General features: G+C 54.3%; 2 protein-coding genes across 8 annotated transcripts in view; both read right to left on the bottom strand.

Annotated features, from left to right (window-relative positions):
- The window catches only part of brd4 (bromodomain containing 4), a 40,121-nt gene extending 33,197 nt beyond the window's left edge, over nucleotides 1–6,924 (bottom strand). For 2 of the 6 annotated variants that reach the window (XM_066707799.1, XM_066707797.1), the window contains exons 1-2: nucleotides 6,812–6,924; nucleotides 553–668 (exon numbers count right to left, since the gene is read on the bottom strand). The gene's annotated coding sequence lies outside the window, so the exon portion shown is untranslated. Of the gene's footprint in view, nucleotides 1–552; nucleotides 843–5,857; nucleotides 6,139–6,811 lie in introns of those variants that run through there. The other 4 variants (XM_066707798.1, XM_066707795.1, XM_066707796.1 and 1 more) reach the window with 3 other exon arrangements.
- Nucleotides 6,925–8,378: 1,454 nt separating this feature from the next.
- On the bottom strand, nucleotides 8,379–18,558 carry akap8l (A kinase (PRKA) anchor protein 8-like). 2 transcript variants are annotated; one of them, XM_066707802.1, is made up of 13 exons: nucleotides 18,469–18,558; nucleotides 17,183–17,221; nucleotides 16,672–16,906; nucleotides 14,785–15,220; nucleotides 12,736–12,844; nucleotides 12,264–12,310; nucleotides 10,962–10,992; nucleotides 10,692–10,806; nucleotides 10,398–10,539; nucleotides 10,094–10,199; nucleotides 9,866–9,996; nucleotides 9,680–9,775; nucleotides 8,379–9,553 (listed from the first exon to the last, which is right to left on the bottom strand). In XM_066707802.1, exons 1-13 carry the CDS (start codon nucleotides 18,491–18,493, stop codon nucleotides 9,104–9,106), a joined length of 1,962 nt encoding a protein of 653 aa, XP_066563899.1. In that variant the 5' UTR covers nucleotides 18,494–18,558; the 3' UTR covers nucleotides 8,379–9,103. The 2 variants fall into 2 exon arrangements, with proteins under 2 accessions (XP_066563899.1, XP_066563898.1); XM_066707801.1 differs by having other exon boundaries at nucleotides 14,785–15,283.
- Nucleotides 18,559–18,569: the final 11 nt, after the last annotated feature.

Genomic DNA, 18,569 nt, shown 5'->3' on the forward strand with positions numbered 1-18,569 from the left:
AGAGAGGGAGAGGGAGGGAGGGAGGGAAGGGGAGAGAAAGAAAGAGAGACAGATAGAGAGAGGAGCAGGCCTGCTTACACATCATCCCACCCCCAGAGGTAATCAATCAACAGAGAGGCCGGGAAGCCAGCGTGAGCGAGAGGCAGCAGGGGGAGGTGTGTAGGTCTCGGTCTATGAACTACAGACCCCGTGAATGGAGCTGGACACAGAGGGGCATCTAGGGAAAGACAGGGGATGGAAAATAAAGCTAGGACAACACCCACAATCCTCCCCTAGGGCCCATGTGAACTGGAGGTCATGGGTCCAGCCCCAGGCAGCGCCTCGGACCGCACTGACCGACTCCACTCAGCAGCCTACAGGGCCCCCTGCTGGCCCGAGCCAATACAGCACCCGAGGTTCATGTTTCTACTTCAACCACATCATCTGTACACCGAACTCACAGCAGAGAGACTTGGGCCCAGACTGGAGCCAGCGCCGTGTGGACTAGAGTATAGTAGAGTATAGTATAGGGCCCAGACTGCAGCAATGTAATTTATAATTTTGCAGACTTACATGTTTTTGTGTCTCGTCAGTCCAGCTGTCCTATTTGAAAGGGCTCATCTCGCCTGTGTCTGCGGAGGTTCCCGACGTATATCACAACACAGCAAGGGACCCGTTACCGGCCAGGGCTTTGGTCATAAAAAAAAAAATACAAAAATATATATATATAAAAAAAAAGTGAAATAAAAATAAATAAAAAGGTGGTTGAAGGATGAAAAAAAGAAAAGGAAGGAAAAAAAAACAAAAAAACTAACAAAAGGCACAGGAGCCCATGAGAACAGGCTGCAACGGGGAATCGACACCTGGAGAGAGAGAGAGAGAGAGAGAGAGAGAGAGGGGGGTTCATCAGTCACAAGACCCGAGCACATCCGCAGACAAGTGACCGGAGGCGACGGAACCGGTAGCCATAAGATCAGGGCCTGGAGAAGTGGCTTCTCTCGCGTGGACGCATCAGACAGCTATCGGAGCCCAGAGTCTTGTCAACAACAGATGGCTCTTACACAGGGAGCGCAGTACAGGCAAACGCTGACATTGTAGGCGATTTCTGTACGCAGAATTTACAGACACAGCCGCAGAAGAGGGGGTGCGTTCGCAGCGAGGCAGAAGATCCTAATGCCACCAGACACGACCGGCAGCTGGGGTGACCGCAGAGAGGAGCCGCGCGGCGCACGGGACAGACCCTCGCTGACGGCCCCTTGAAGGGCTTCCTGGTGCGTCCATCACGCACGTTGCGGTCAGAACGCACTCAGCACCAGACTAGGGATGCGGTTTCCACGGCAACAGCAGCAACACATGAACATCACGAATTTTACTTCATTTTACATAATAAGAGGGTGGGGGGGGGCAGCAGAACGAAGAGTTCCACATCTCTGCTGGACTGGACTGTGTCTCTCAGGACCAGGTCCGAGACCCTGCTGGACTGGACTGCGTCTCTCCAGGTCCAGGGCTGAGACCCTGCTGGACTGGACTGCGTCTCTGCAGGACCAGGGCTGAGACCCTGAGACTGTACTGCAGGGCCCTACTCTAGGAAGCTCAGCAAACCTCCCACCCCCTGCCCTTCACAGCACCTGTCGTTTGACCCACGTGTGTACATTACCAGCGCTCTCACTGTCCCTGCTGCTGCCCCCCCCACCTTCCTCTTCACTCCCACGCAGCCTGTCAAGGAACATCGAGACAAATGTGCAAGAACTACCCCACCCCTACCACCGCAGCAGGAAGTTGACACTGACCTGCACATATTTCGGGTGGCTGATCAGATAGACATTGCGCAGCTCCATTTCCTATTGGAGGGGTGGGGGGTTTCAGTAGAGCAGTTCACCATGGTGCCCCATGCACACGCCTCCTTGTCGCTACACTGAGACAACATGGTGCAACTGAAGACTGGCACACCCCCCTGTTCCCTCCCATCCCCCTCAAAAGACACTCACAGTCTTCAACCCACACAGGATTCCAGTTCCAGAACTCTGACGCCTGTGGGTTCCAGAGCACTGCGATCCTCCCTGACCCGATCACAGCTGGCCGGAGCCGCTTCAACAGACACGCATCTGAATCAACACACGAGAGGGACTCCGCTCTGCCTCGGACCTGCCAGATCACACACACACACACCCTGTGCAGCCACAACCTCAAACGCCAGCGTTACAGGAGACCCTGACCGGCTCCGAGCAGGAAGTGTGGCTGGTGGGAACCCACTGACTCCTGGCCACAGCTACCACACCCAGACACCCCACCCACCCAGCCACCTGCCCCCCACCCACGAGAATGACATCACTGCTCAGAAACCTCACTCTTCTGCCATAAAGTCACAGCGCTGAGACCCAGTGGAAAAGTCCAGAAAATAAACACACCGCTCTCGTGTGAACCGTCATAGCGTGTCACTGGCCTGCATTCTTCTGTACCATCTCACCCCCACATCAAAACAGTAAAAAATAAATAAAAGGCCTTCTGTGCCTGGTGTCATGGCGTAACTACTGATTTAGTTTTTTTATTAACCTGCATGCAAATCCACTCCCACAGAACTCTGATCACTCACTTTCAATAGGTACATTTAGTGACCCAGACACACCCTGAGAGAGAGACTCATGCAGATAAACAGCTGAACAGCGATAAATAAATGGAAGGATAGACCAGCAGGTAAATCGATAAACTGATTGATGAATACCCCCCCCCGGTCTCTACACATTCCCTGCAGTCTCTCTCTCTTCCCTCTCATCTCATTTGTTCTCCTCTTCTCTCTACCATTCAATATCTCATTTCATCTGCTCACATTTTCTCCTCGTCTCTGCCACTTCTCCTCCCCCCCATTCCATCTCTCCCTCCCTCCCCCCCCCCCCCCCATCGCCACACACTCCCTCTTCCTCTCCACATCTCCCTGTTCTTCCATCCCAGCTTTCCCACTCTCCTCTCAGGCTAGAGAAGGAGAGAACGAGAATGAACCACGGGTGAACAAAGGACAGGAACACTCCCTCAGCCCCTTGGAGGAGACCGGCTCCCCAGAAGAGGAGGAGGAAGAGATGAAGTGAAAGCCCACTATGTGCAAAGCCATCATAGGCATCCTCCCCACTGCATGCAATTTAATATAGCTATATAAAATCATAACATTAGTAATCCGAGAGCGTGCCATTCCTAACCCTGGCGAACCACAACACAACAGACATTTCTCCTCCATTTTTCCTTAGGAACCCCCCCACCAAAAAAAAAACCTGCCCTGTCCAGTAAGATAGCGAATCCTAGTGCTAAAGGCCACTCAATCTCTAAATGGGTTGCTTGGGCCCATTACATACCTGCCATACCTGCAACACCTGATAGTTTGGACTTATTAAGGCCCAATAAGTAAGGCACTTAAGGAGTTAATGGTTTAGATTGCTAAATAGCCCTAAGTACCTAGAGTACAAAGGCCACAGTGGCTCCCCAGAGCCCCGGTGGGGTGGCAAAAAATAATAAAACAAACCTGACATTTGTGGGGGAGGGGGAGCTGAAACAGCAGGACAGTGCATGACACACAGGCGTGTTCACGGTGCACACGGGAGAGAGCAGCTCCCATCACTGGAATGGCGCTTATGTTTTTTGCAATTGGCCCAAATGAGCGCACAATTAACTCAACTGGGCGATTCATGGCGCTCCGCCCGGGCACCAGAAGCCAATTAATGTATTCTTAAATTTACAAACAAACACACTTCTCCACACACAGCAAGATCAGCATCCACTTATAGCAGCACAGTGGTGCGTATGAGAGTGCGTACATGAGTGTGCGGGAGCGAGGGCGTGGCAGTGGGTACCAGTGCACGAGGGTGTGTGTGAGGATAGGTGTGTGTGTGTGTGTGTGTGTGTGTGTGTGTGTATATTAGCGTGCGATGGCTTGCGTGTACCAGCGGGTGCGAGGGCTTACGTGGACCAGTAACCACTATACAGTAAAGTGTGCATCTATCTTACCCTTAGTCACTGGAAGGACAGAAATAAGCTCACCATACTGTTAGTGTGTTTTCAAATAATTAAACCAGTGCTTTAAATAAATAAATATGACAAGTCTGGCGTGTGGGTATTACAGGGGGTGGGGGCCTCAGTGATGGGCAAATACAATTGTGCAAATGGAGTTATACCATTCGCATAATTTACATAGGCCTGAGTTTATTACTGTTGTAGTGTTTGGTGTGTTAATTACAGCTGGTCAGCAATCTTCAAGCAAGACATTGTTTTAAGTCCTCAACCAAATACCCATGTCCCAAAACACACAGCTTTTACACAGTTTGTGCTGACTGAATAACAAAGACAGTAGCTGATTGCAATAGGTGTGTGTGCAGACGGAAATAAACACAGTAGATGTATACAAGTCCAAGAAACTAATAATTAATTAAAGTATCCCATAAAAAGGAGTACAACATGAAACCATTAACAATATAAAGAAAATAAGCAAAAAGTAATGTCACAAGTGTCCTGGCATTAAGGAATAAGAGGCACAGAAGCAGCTCTTCCCTGGACACAGTAGCTCAATCCCACAGAACTGCGTCACTACAGTACGATAATGCCAAGCAAGGAACAACATTTTTAACCATTTACGCACAATAAGAATCACTTATTCCTCTGTAATAAAAACAAATCCAGTAAAGGACACCCAGTCACACAGGCATTACTACTACACTGCTATGTTATGTTTTTGGTGTGTTTACAACTCACCAGTCAGTACCAGTACAGTACAAAATGGTCACTACCCGGCCCAGGGGTTACAGGGTGTTGAGTGTTATAAGCATCCGACTAAACAACTATAAAAAACAAAAGTGAAACCAAAACAGTGAGATGAGTTATGCAAGGTAAGGGGCAGGATTAGGTACAGTTGAGTGAATGGCAGGTAACCCACAATAAAAGCAATGCGTGTCTGACTGACTGGTGTGGTGTCCAGTCACGCTGGCACGACCTGCTGAACTCACCGTACAGAAATGCAGCCCTGATGCCACAACAAACACGCTCGCCTGGCATCTGATTAGCTTGGCATGCACAACAGACTTCCACCGGGCTGCCCGCTATAAATAACCCCGCTGCACAGACAGCTCCTCGGAGCACCAGTGCCTGTATCGGCCCAAGAGAGCGGCACAGTGGGTGTGTGGGCCACTTCCATACTACACTGACAATGATTTCGACATTACACAGATGTACATGAATGCATGCAACTTCTACACACACACACACCGTGACCCGGGCTCGACTGTGTTTATAGTCCCGCTTACAAGCGTGTCAACGGCATGGACCCGGAGCGACAGACGGCTTTGTTATAGACATATACTGTTTATATGAATCCCAAGAGAAGGAGAGACACACGGGGGACGACCACGGAGAAGATGGGGAGATGAAATGATAGTTTGCAGGCGTGATGTGCAGAAGAGGTGTAGATCGGAGCGAGTGAAACACCCTGGCAGGCCCTAACCCAGAAGGGCCGACGGGGGTGATGTGATGGTATAGACACACATGTGCGTATGAAGCGTGTGCGGAGGGGGGGTGTGAGCAGGTCAGTGTTGTGATGCAACTTGTGAAGCTGTGTTTTGCAGTTGGACACGACACCTCGAAAACCCGCGACCGGCGGCTACTGCCACCCCACCCCCCAACAGCGGGACCGGGACCCCTCCGCAGGGCCGGGCCGGGCCGGGGCGCCCGGGGTTAGTGTTACTGATAACTGGCAACAATGACTGACAGCACGGCCTGCTGCGATGGATGCGCCGGAAAACGGAAAGGAAAAGGAGCGACTGGACACAACGCCGTGCACTCTGACGAGACAACACACACTACAACACGCCAGGCGCTGGAGCAGATACCGCGGTTGTCTTACACTGGCCTCGGCACGGCGGGTCTCTGCGCTGCCTCTGTCCCTCACAGCACAAAATGGCGGCCGCTACAAGATCCGAGTCGCCTTCTCTGCGTTATACTTCCCGCACGCCGCCCCGGGGATGGGGGTCTCGGCGATCAGCGCACCGCTCCACTCCCGCACAGCCGGGGAGCTGCTCACAGGGGCCGGGGGGGGCGGATGGCGCTCCCGGGCATCGAAAGAGGCGCCTGTGCCGCGACTCCGCACGCCAGAGCTGCCGAGCAAAAAAAAAATACACCGCTCTTAGACTACGCTGGTCGCGCATCCCAGTTTACGCATCTTACGCAACGTAGCGCCGCACCTCCACCCGGCCAGGGACGCCACGCAAAGGACGTACACCAGGTCCCGGAATCGCCCCCCCGGCCGCTCCGAGGGAACAGTCCCTACGCAAACAACATCCAGCCCTGCCGTAAAGCGCCGTCGAGAATAGCGCCCGAGCCTGGCGAGCGATTCCCGAAAGGAGCTGCGTGTTTTTCCGCACGTAGCGGCCGTCCCGCACAGCGCCGCCTGCGCCGCCGACAGGACGTAACTGCGCTCACGAATACGGCCTTGGGGCTGCAAACAAACAAGACGGCAGCCCACCGGCCCCGCCGCCGTGCGGCCCAGCTCTGCGCCCCGACCCTCCTTCCGCCGCCGCCGGGGCGCTCACCCCTTGCAGGCCGTGAGGGAGGCGGCCAGGGTCGCCCCGCCGCCCCGGACGCGACCTCCCACCCCGCAGCCGCAGCCGCAGCCGCCTCCATCCCCGTCTCCCTCACCAGGCGGCGGGCCTCCCTCTCTCCGACTCCCCGGTCTCCAGCTGCACTCCGCGGGCAACGACCCCCGCTCTGCCGGCCTCGCCGCCCCGGGGGCCACACTCGACACCCCGGCGGCGGCCCCGTCGTGCGCCCGCCGCCCCGCGCGGAAAGGCGCTTTATTTACCTCTTTAGCGGGTGTCAGTGCGCGCGCGGATTCTTCTTTCCCCAAATCCAGAACAAACAGCTCCTGCGACGCGCTGACGTCACACGCACAGTGGACGGCACGTCGCTCTAATGTAATTTCGCACCGCCAGCCTGCGCACCCCCGCCGCGCTCTCCTCCTCCTCCCTCTCTCTCTCTCCCTCTCTCTCTCTCTCTCTCTCTCGTACAGTGCAGTCATGCAATACCCGTGCAATCACCCCGAGAGCCGCTGTATCAGAGGGGCAATGTCCAAACACGGCAGTAATAAGAAGCACATACTTGTACATTTATATTCGTATGTTGACGGCCAAAACATGCAAAATGTGTAATATATACAAAGATCAGGGAAACAATTATATCAATACCATACCAATTATAACCATTAATAAAATATTATAATTTCAAAGATACATTTGTTTTCTTCCCGTTTCAGAGACGGGGCGGGGAGGGCCAGTGAATGATGCTATTGTGCTCCGGGGGCCGCCGGCTTACAGACCCGTCCGTCGGTAGTCGGTGACCGAGCTGCTCGACGGGGTTAGAGGGCTGGGGTGCAGGGTGTCTCCTGGGGACAGGCGCCACTTCAGAGGAATACACACACATCCCTGCAGTGGGGAGTTTGAAATAAAACACGGCTGTCCATTTATTCCAGTCCTTATGCGCGCACTTTGCGCCGCACTGACTCCGCACTGACGGCTCTGTATGAACTCAACGCAGGCAGTCAAAAGTTGAAACCTCACCCACCCCCTCCGTCCTGACGCGCTTCAGTCCCCTCTCTCACTTCAATTCAAGGGTGCTTTATTGGCATGACAGTTTCGTAGTGTTGCCAAGCAGTTAATATTATATACATACATTGAAAAATAATAAAAGGTAAGAAAAAGGGAAAAAAAATGGAAACAGTACCATATCATTTATAAATAAAATCTCTCTGTTGAGCGGTGTATCGGCGGCCTCCTGTGGGCACCGTGTGAACGGCACTCACACCCCCAGGTCCTCCTGTCCAGTGTCTGACACACGTATTGTTTAGTAACGATGTGTGCAGGAAGGAGAAGCAGGCTCCTTTAAATCCAGCAAAATCAATATACAATATTCAAGTTTCCATCGACTCCACAACATTTATTATTTTTAATGTACATTGTTCTGAAAAGCCAGGGAGAGGAAGTTGTCAAGGTCTACCACACTTGTGACATCACAGACCAGCGCCGGATGACCTGTGTACTGGGACGTACACCAGTGGCATGTCTGTTCTAAGAGATTGACCGAAAGCCTGTGTCCACTGCACTGGACAAAAAATAATTACTGGGTCGCAGGAGGCTAGAAGACATCCCAAAATACAGCGCTTTTACAGACACAAAAACACACGTTTGGACTGGACTGCTGCAGTTGCTTATCTTTCTGAAATTCTGCCCATAGCATTAAGATTGAAAGTTTTCTTGTTAGATGTATCGCTTGTTTGTTGTTGTATGTTGCTGGATGCGTCATGTGACTCATGTCTAACCCACAATGCACTGGGAGAGCAGTAGGAGGGGCATGAAATGAGCACAACACACAGACAGGTTCTGGACATTTATTCACATCAGTTAATTCATCATAAAAAAACAAAAACGAAAAGCAACTTTTTTTTTTTTGTTGTTTTACACCCAACACCCCCCCCAGCAACAAACATAAAAACGAAAGTAGTGAAGAGAGACTGGAGTGACCGGACTCTGCGGCCCTGTCCGTGGCCCTGGCTGGAGGACTGCGAACGCGATGCGGGCCCGGAGCCGTTTTCATCTTTTTCTTCTTCGGGTGGAGGAGAGAGAAGCAGCTCCTGCACGGTCTGAAGGACAGCGACCTCTGGAGGAGTGGGTGTGCAGTGGGGGGTATATTCTATTTACACAAACTCCCAAAGCAGGAATATTTACAAAAATCACCCAGAGAGAGAGAGGACTGGGGTCATATAGAGGAAAAACAAACACACAAACCCCCCGAACAGGAATGTAGGTTGAGAGCTCAGAACGTCACCAGCTAACCCAGGGGACAGAGCCGCCGCGAACACGGGGCCGGGGCCGAGGCAGCCCGCTATCTAGAGGAGAGGGGGGAGGGCGACCCCATCGGCCTGCAGACACCCCCCCTCCCCGCGCGAGACTCAACTAGCCGATTGGCCGCACGGGTCGCACAGCGGGGGGGCTGGCGGGGGGGAGTGTGGGGGTCTCTGCGGGGCGAGGGAGACGCGCTCAGAAAACCGAGGGAGGGGAGGAAGAGGAGGTTTTAATGATTGTACGTGAAGGTGCGGCGGTCATTCGGCTTTTCCCGGCTGCGTTTTCCCCCCCGCCCCCTCCTCCTCCTCCTCCTCTCCCTCTCCTACCTGCCCTCCCTCCTCTGCCCCCTCCTCCACACCCTCATCCTTTCCTCCCATCTCCCCCTCAGCCTCCTCCTCCTCCTCCAGCACCTCCTCTCCAGGGATCCCCTCCATCTCCCCCTCCTCATCCAGCCCCAGCTCCCCTGCTCCCTCCTCTTCCTCCTCCTCCTCCTCCTTACTCTCGCCCTCGTTCTCAGCCTGCGACTCTGGCTGCACCCCGCCACTGCCCTCCCCCTCCGCTGCCTCCTCCTCCTCCTCCTCCTCCCCCTCTCCCTCCACCCCTCCCTCCCCCTGGCTCTCGTTCAGCATCTCTCCCTCCGTCACGTCCATCGCCATGGACTCGTCCGGGTCCGGGTCATCGGGGTTGCCGGTGAACGGGTTTTCTCCCTGATCGGAGGAAAGGAGGGGGAGGGGGCGGGGACGGGGAAGAGTTAAAAACAAGCACGATCTAACCACACACACCTCACGCCAGGATGGGACTCTCGATCGGAGGGCTGCTCCCTCGCTCCTCACCTTCAGGTAGCTCTCCAGCTTCTTGCCGATGACCTTGTGGTTGAGGATGCTGCGCGCCACCGACAGGCTGGCCCGTTTGGACTGCTCCATCATGCCCTGCGGACGGAGGGACAAGGCCACCGCGTCAGAAGCGCCGCCCGAGGCCCTCCCGCTCCCCTCCCCCTCCCCGGCGCCGCCCGCGCTCACCCTGCGGTTGAAGTTGTGGTCGGGGGACTTGAGGTGCTTCTGCAGCAGGTTGGGCTGCATGGGGATGAAGAGGTCGCAGGCCGCGCAGTGGGCCGCCTCCACCTTCTTCATGAAGTGCTCCATGCCCAGGTCTGCGGGGAGAGGGGACAGCGCGTCATGAGAGACGGCCGGCGGACAGGACGGCGCGGACACCCGGGGGCGCCGGTCAGAGCCGTGGCCCACACTCACCGCGCGTCAGGTCCTGCTCCTTGTACACCTGGCAGATGGCCGCGCTGATGTTCTCCATGTGGCTCCTGCGCATCTCTGTCTTCTTGTACTTGTTGGACAGATATTCCTGAGACATGGCAGGGAGATCAATGAAGATGAATACCAACACACATCAGAGCTGAAACTGCTCTCCTTTGGGTCATTACACCTCTTTTGTAGACATCTGCCCGACAGCAGACCCAGCTCCTTCCTGCCCCCAACTCATGACACCCACACTAAACTATCCTGAGCACCACCCATGGACGGGAGACAGAGGGGCGCTCACCTGCAGGAAGTCCGTGGTGGGCTTGGACAGCTTGCTGGCCAGGTATTTGAAGTGCTCCTTGTGGAAGCGGCTGTCCAGGTGGGCGGTCATCTCGTCGTTGTAGAAGGAGCGGAACTTGCAGACGGAGCAGGCGAACATCACCCTGGGAGGGGGCCGGGGGGGGACACACCATCAGTACGGGCCACACAGTGCTTCACACTTTCAGTCCAATGGGTTCAGTATCAGGTTCTCACGAAACATTTACTAAAACGGGAAGACGCTAATCGCCCCGACTTGTGACCCCTGACCCCTCACCTCTCCAGGAAGCGGCTGCTCCTCTTCTTGGTCTTGGGCTTGGGCTTGTCCGGAGCGGGCGGCCGGCCCTGCAGCTTCCTCTTCATCTGCTTGATCTCCTCCTGCATGGTCAGCGCTGGGGGGGGGGGGGGTGGGTAAGACGGCCGTCAGGACACAGCCGCAGTGCTCCAACACAAACACGACGAATTCCAACATCTCATTCGCAGGACAGACGCAAAAGCCAGTGGAGAGACATTTATATACATATTTTTTTAAATTGATAAAGCTTACCATCCTCCCCTTCCGCAGCTCCTTCAGACTCCTTCAAAAGGAGAAACACAGAAGAGAAGAAGAAAGTCAGGCCGGGATGCAGATGTGTGACCGCAGACAGCTGTGCGCCAGTGTTAGTTCCGATAACGAAAACTGACAATATTCGTCAACGACCTGTTTTCAGTGACAATAAGAGACTAAATACTGTGGGGGGGGCGATAACTAAAAAAAGCCTTTAATTTTAGTTGACTGTAATGTGACAAAACAAATTCAATACAAGACCGATGGGCATGGATGACAGTGCTTTGCGAGGCGGCCGGTCAGGGAGCCGTTTCATGGTCCAATTATAATCATGCATGACTCGGTCATCGAGTTTGTGTGGCGCAGCTAATCGCAGTTCTGCGCTGCTTCACCAATGGGATCCTGCAGATCTACGCAGAACCGCGGAAATCTGCCCAACAATGCGACCCGATTGTACCCAAGCGTGTTTCGCTAAACGCTGAACGTGCTTGATGTGGTGTACTGTATTGGGCTTAACGTGAAGTTGATACAGATTGTGTGAAGTTAAATGCCTGTTCTTTTGTATAAACACTACAACCAGGGGCCCTGTGCCGCTCGGCCCCCAATGGATCTGTGTCTGACAATAACCCCAGCCCTGTGCCACCTATGGGGTCCGACCCGGTGCTTGGGGGCCGTCCTGCAGCTCTCTAAACCAGTCACTAACTGGGACTTAATAAAGCCTCTATCATTTAATCAGTTCGGCTCCCATGCATGTTTCTTCCAACTCCCAAGGGCGGCGTGTTACTGCTCAGTCTCTGTAGAGGTGCATCTTATACTAAAGATTGAATGTGAATGTAAACATTTTCTAATTAACTCTTAGAAAGCTAATTTAATTGACACATTATTCAACATGTCTTTGGAAGTATGATTTAACAGTTTGCAATGGTTCAATGATGAAAAGAAGCCACAGATTACAATGTTAGCTGCGATTCAATAGAATCATGAGGATTGTGAAAATCGCAATACATATTAGCGCCCAAGTGTCGCAAGATCATATTGTGAGGTCCCTTGTAATTGCCAGCACTTGGAAAGCCGCAGAACAGACGCCCCTGGCACCAACACCGTGATGGAGTCAGTGGGCACCAGCCATTACTTCATTATTTAATTAACCACCAATTAAGCCAATAACCAAGCTAAAGTCCATTAAGGTCAAGCAATAAAATTAAGCAATTACCCCAAGTCAATTAACTAATTAAGCATAAATCAAGGAAACTATGCTGGCTGAATCAGAAGCGACCAGAGCAGCGATTCAACGGCACTCACATCTTTGGTCTTCACTTCCTCGTTCTCCACGCTGGGCTCCTCTGCTTCTGCAGGACAAATGGACAGAGACAGGGCTCACTCTTGCTCCACCCACACACCAACCTGCTCTGGCTCAGAACATCCAGTTTGACTGACCCTTTAAATATATATACATTTTGCGAGGGGAAAGAGCTCAGGATTTGGTTTGGTTTGAGTTTCCTGCTGCAGTGCTGCACACGTTCCTAGCCACACGATCACACAAACGTCAGACTCCCAGACCAGTGCAGCCCTATAAACACACGCATTACATTGTCGCATTAGGCTTGACCATCCTTAAATCCCATCACACGATTAGACAAATAAATAAAGCTAAACAAGCAGGAGCTGCAGGAGTGACAGACACACTGACCCCTCCAGGACTGAGGGTGTCGAATCACTGCCCTGTGTATGAACTGCGACTCAAGAACCCCCCCCCGGCTATAGAGGTCTTTACCGTTGGCCGACTCCGCTCCAGTCTCAGTCTTGCCCATCTTGCTGTCGGGCTCGTCAGCGGCGCTCAGGGACTGCTTTCTCTTCTTCTTCCCATCCTTCTGCATCTTCACCTGGGGACACAGGACAGTGTGAGCACCCCTCCCACGGCACTGCAGCACACACCACACAGTACACCCCCCCTGTACCACACGCACACACACACCCCCTGTACCACACGCACACAGTCCACACCGTACACACTCCCTGTACCACACGCACAGTCCACACCGTACACACTCCCTGTACCTCACACACCACACCGTACACACTCCCTGTACCACACGCACAGTACACACTCCCTGTACCACACGCACAGTCCACACCGTACACACTCCCTGTACCTCACACACCACACCGTACACACCCCCTGTACCACACGCACAGTACACACCCCCTGTACCACACGCACACAGTCCACACCGTACACACTCCCTGTACCACACGCACAGTCCACACCGTACACACTCCCTGTACCTCACACACCACACCGTACACACTCCCTGTACCTCACACACCACACCGTACACACTCCCTGTACCTCACACACCACACCGTACACACTCCCTGTACCTCACACACCACACCGTACACACTCCCTGTACCTCACACACCACACCGTACACACTATACCCATTCCCTGTACCTCACCCACACACACACACACACACACAAAATAAAAACTGGAAAAACAGCCTGAACCACAGGCCTAGCCGCCACCACAGCATCAGGCAGGGCCCGCCAAACCCACACCGGCGGCACTAGGGACTCGAACCCTGACCCCTGACCCCAGCCCCAACCAGAATGTCACCATAACCTGATGGAGAACTTTAACATTGGTTTCTACTTCAGCTACAGCCATTAGACCAGCGCTGTCAGACTCCAGTCCTGGGGGGCCGCAGTGTCTGCTGGTTTGGAGCTCCCCAATTACTTGATTAAAATGTCATTATTTAAATCAGGTGAGTATCTCAAACTGTCATTATTTTTTGTAGCCAATATCTTACAAGTTGTTGATTATTCTAAACATTGAACCAATATAACTTGTCAGTCTGGAGAGAAGTGTTCAATTCATCCAGTTAATTGTTTAATTAGACTAATTAAGGAGCCAAGAGCTGGGCTGGAATGAAACCCATTAAGACACTGCAGCCCCCCAGGACTGGAGTCTGACACCCCTGTGTTAAACCATCTCCAGCTTCATCTGCACCCCCAAGAACCTCCTTTACTTGACCCCCGGGACGATTTAATTGCAGGTGCACGCGAAGGGGCTCGTCTGAATATGGGCCGCCCACCCCAGCTCACAGAAACGCATGCGACCGTCCCGACTGCGTTTAAATTTAGTTTTATGCAAAAGAACAAACCAGAACAAAACAAAAATGCCACCAGCTCATCCCACCCCCCTACATCATATACCCCCCCAACCCACCTCCCATGAGTGCAGTTTCAAAAAGAGTCCATGAAAAGAAAACAAAACTTAATTAGAAACTCAAGAGCTCAGAACAAAACCAGAGCCAAAAACATTAATCCATAACACTCCCATCTGGCAGCAGCGTGTCCTGCAGTAGTGACAGAAGCCAGACAGGGCTGGGGGGCTGCACAGCCACTCGGAATTCGGGGGGGTGGGGGTCAAAGGACTCAAAGCTGATGTAAGGAGGAGTCTGGGGACTTGGTATAACGGTAAACAAAACTAAAGTATAAAAACGTTTGTGCTGCCGGCCTCCGAAAGCCGCCCTGGGATCGAATAATAAAAAAAAGGGCCTCAATTACATAGTGAATACAGGGGACAGCTCTGTCAACGCAGCTCAGGTTTAAACACCAGAAAGCAGGGAGGGATGTAATCTGCACACCTTGAGGTTTCAGGGAACAGGGAGGGGGGGCAGAGTCGTGACCTGTTCTCAAGGCGCCCTCTTGTACACGTGTGTGCGTGTGTGCGGACAGCCCGCGAGCGCCGCAGCAGCTACAGGACCCGTGCGGTGCGGTGGTGCATAGTGCTGTGCTCCAGCTGGGGGGTACTTACTCGGTTGGGCGTTCTCTTGCGCACTCTCTGGCGCCCGGCCCACGTGCCCACAGCCGCTCCGTATCTCTTGCCCGGGTGAGCGTACTCCTGCGCTCCGGGGGGGTGGAACGGGCCCCCCTCGGGGTACATGTGGTGGGAGAGGAGAGACGGGAGTTTGCCGCCGCCGCCGCCGCCCGAGGAGGGAGGGCCCCCCCCGGCCCCCCGGCCGCCCATAGGGGGGTCGTGCCAGCGCCCAAAACCTCGGCCGCCCCCCGGGCCCCTAGGGGAGCGTCTCCCTGGCCAGCTCTGGCCGTAGGCGTCCCGCGGCTGCCGCGAGCTGTGGGATTTGCCGGATCCAAACCCGGAGCCGTCATAGCTCCCCGGTCCACCGTACGCGCTGCCGCCCCGGTGCGCCGGCATTAGGTCCGGTCCTCCGTCACTGTAACCGTAGCCGGATCTGTAGAGATCACGGTCGTTTAGTGCGGTGGGCCGAGAGTCGAAGGACTCGTATTGGTCAAACCTGCAAAGGAGGCGCAGAGCAAGGAGAGTGAAGGCATGGCCGACTTTCACAAATAAAATAAAATAAAATAAAAATAAAAATAAAAATCAATCATCTAAATGCAATGAAATACATTTGTGTTGATAACAGCATTAAGCACACAGTTTTTGCGTCTCGTGCCCCCCCCCGCCACACCTGTCCTCGGGGCAGAGAGCAGGAGTGTGCTGGGCGTCCGCTCGCTTGCCTTGTGTGTTCTGGAGGCGGGGGCACTGCAGAGAGCCGCTACGGGGGGGCCTGGCTTGTGTGCGGCTACCTGGGGTCATCCCTAACTGGCACTAACCAAAACATCGATTCAAAAATGCAAAATGGTAAGAAGGGGTGAGAGCCGGGGCGGGGGGGTGAGTTTCTCCACATGATCAGAAACAGGACGAGATGGCGATGGGAGCGCAGAAACATGGACCAGAACAACTCACAGACTAGCTACGCTGTGGACTGCAGAACACTGAGGGACAGATCTGGACGAGGAAGGGGTGTGAGATGATGATGCAAAGAGATTAAAAACCAAACAAAAGCAATGCCCCCTGCCGAGATCGCCTTTAAAACATCAACCACAACAGGGCTTCCTATGGGAAACAAGACCCCAGGGAGACGACACGGCACAGACACCCTGCAAGGGTCCAGCACCCCCCTCTCGGCCCAGACTGGGTTCACTAAGGAGAGCTTAACAGTAATACTACATGTACTTTAACAAGTCAGCCTGTTTGACTGCTGGAAAGCAGAGCAGTGACTTCTTCAGTGCGTTCTCTTCACTGTGTCCTAACAGTGCTCCCATCAGCCCCCCAGGACCTGCACTCTGGAGACTGGTAAAGGGCGTCACACTGATCGGGTCCTACGCTGTCTATGTGATCCTAAACAGAGAGACACTCCTGTCCGAAGAGCATGACAACATGGCTCTAGGTGTCAGCTGGGCTTCATCCTTCTCCAGTCCAGCCCGTTTCTCCACCTCAGCCCTCTCTATTTCCCGAGGAGTGTGTGTACTCTAGTGTGGCACTGACTGTCTTGGCTTGACAAGAAAGCAAGAACCACCCTCTGGAAAGCAGGGAAGTCTAACCAGAACTGAACCCCTTAACTCGATCAGCACCAAAAACTACTACAGTAAAATGACTGAACATAGTCTTCTGGAGTCGCCCTGATCTGGGCCGACTGATGGAGTGGAGTCTGACCCTGATCCTGTATGGAGAGAGAGAGAGAGAGAGAGAGAGAGAGAGAAGAAGGAGGAGGAGGACGACGACGACAGAGAGAGGAGGAGGACAGAGATGGGCACACAGAGCACTTCTCTCACTCCAGTGTGAGGGGCAGTGCCGTGGGGGCAGGCGTGTGGAGACCCGGGTGGGCTGCGGGCTGTTTACCTATCGCTGCGGCCCACTCCCTTCATGCCCCCCGCGCCCTCCAGCTGGGTCAGCATGTCCAGGCGCTGGTTGATCTTGGCGATGACCGCGTCGGCACTCGTGCCCGTGGTGGACAAAGAGGACGACGATCCGCCCGACAGGCCGCGCTTCGGCAGGGGGGCGCCACCGTACCCGCCGAAACCCGAGTCCGAGTCCTTCCCGTAGCCGAACCCATACGAGTCATAGCCGCCCGAGCCTGGGGGGGGAATTCAAGTGCATGAATATTCAGCTTTGTCAGATACCCTGCTACACACGAGTGCGGCACAGGCTGTGAAGAACGAGTCAGTGTGGACACGAGGTACAAATGAGGCATAAGGCACTGAGCAGAGGAATCAAGAACCCCCCCCCAAGGACAGGATGCATGTCGGGGGGAGTTGTGTGTATATATTGCATATACACACCCGTGTGTGCCTATATGTGTGTAGGGAGATTCTGATGGCGAGCAATGGAAACCGCCACCGCTGTGACTTACCCCTGCTGGAAGAGCCACCCCCGCTCCAACTGGAGTACCCTGCAACGACAGGAGTCAAGGGTGTTGAGAGAGAGTCAATACACACACACACACACACACACAACTGTTGGGTCAGAACAGTGCATGACAATGAAACCGCATCTTATACACAGTCACAGCCACTGGCACAGCATGTCATAGAAAGTGGAAGTTGTAAACCAAATCATATTAAATGCATTCAATAATATGACGATGGCGGTCCTCCGATTCTCCCCATCAAAACACGGCTCTTAAAACAAAGGCACCAGGCGCCACACCGCGGCACGAACAATGGGCGCCAGATCTTCCGCAGTGGGCAGCGCGGTCTCACACCAGCGTCCATTTCTTTACAAAGCGGCCACACGTTTGAGAGACCTGGTCACGCAACACAGGCTGCCCGGGTGGGCGGATTTAACCCTTCACACCGAGAGCCGGTCAGACCGGTTACAGGGGTGTGTGTGTGAACAGCTGTCCAGACAGGGACACGGACTGTGTCAGACCACGCTGACTGAATTCGGACAGCGAGGACATTGCAGTGACGTCATAAAAATAAGCCATTGATCCGAATGATTGACAGCTGTCCATTCACACCACCCCAACAGTCGCTTTACAGGCAGTTAAAAAAGGGACACTGTCCTCGAAGACGGCGGCTGCGGGAGGGGGTGTGTATAGAGGAAGCGACGGTAAAATGGCGGCCATTTTCCCCACTCGAAACGACTCCATTTTATTTCACCGTTAGCGCGCACAGCGAGAGAAGCAGCTGCCCGCGACTCGGCGCTGAACTCGGCGCAACCGGACTGAAGCCCCCGCCCTCCGCGCACACAGGCCGGGGCAGCGACACACAACACGGCCGTGGGGTTGCCCCGAGGGGAGAGCAGTGCCGTGGGGCACTGCGGGTCAGCACCGAGCGCAGCGCCGGGCCCAAACCCGCCGTCGGTACCGCACAGCGAAACCGGACCGTGTCGTCTGGACTGAACCCCCCCACCCCACGCTACACACTGCAGCTGCACACTCGTACACACCCGCCCCGGCTACACACTCTCACACAAAGAGCCCCAGCCATGGACGCCTCCCGCCCAGCTAACACCGCAGAGACCCGCACAGGCCGGCGATGCAGAGGCCATGAATGTGCGGCAACAGCAAACCGAGCGTCCATACGACCGACACAACATGGACGGGCGCATATCTTCATCACAACGGCAGGGACGCCTGCGGGCTCAGCCGGCCTTCACCGTGATAACCGTACAGGCTGCAGGACTGTACCGTACCTGTGTTGTAGCCGCGGTTGTCCATCTCGACGCTGCAGCTCCGACTACTGCAAACGGTGGCAGCAGGCAAGCCTACAGTCGCCGCGGCCCCGCCCCCTCGG

This window comes from Amia ocellicauda, chromosome 7 (genome assembly GCF_036373705.1).
Source record: "Amia ocellicauda isolate fAmiCal2 chromosome 7, fAmiCal2.hap1, whole genome shotgun sequence".
In the NCBI taxonomy this organism is placed as follows: Eukaryota; Metazoa; Chordata; class Actinopteri; order Amiiformes; family Amiidae; genus Amia; species Amia ocellicauda.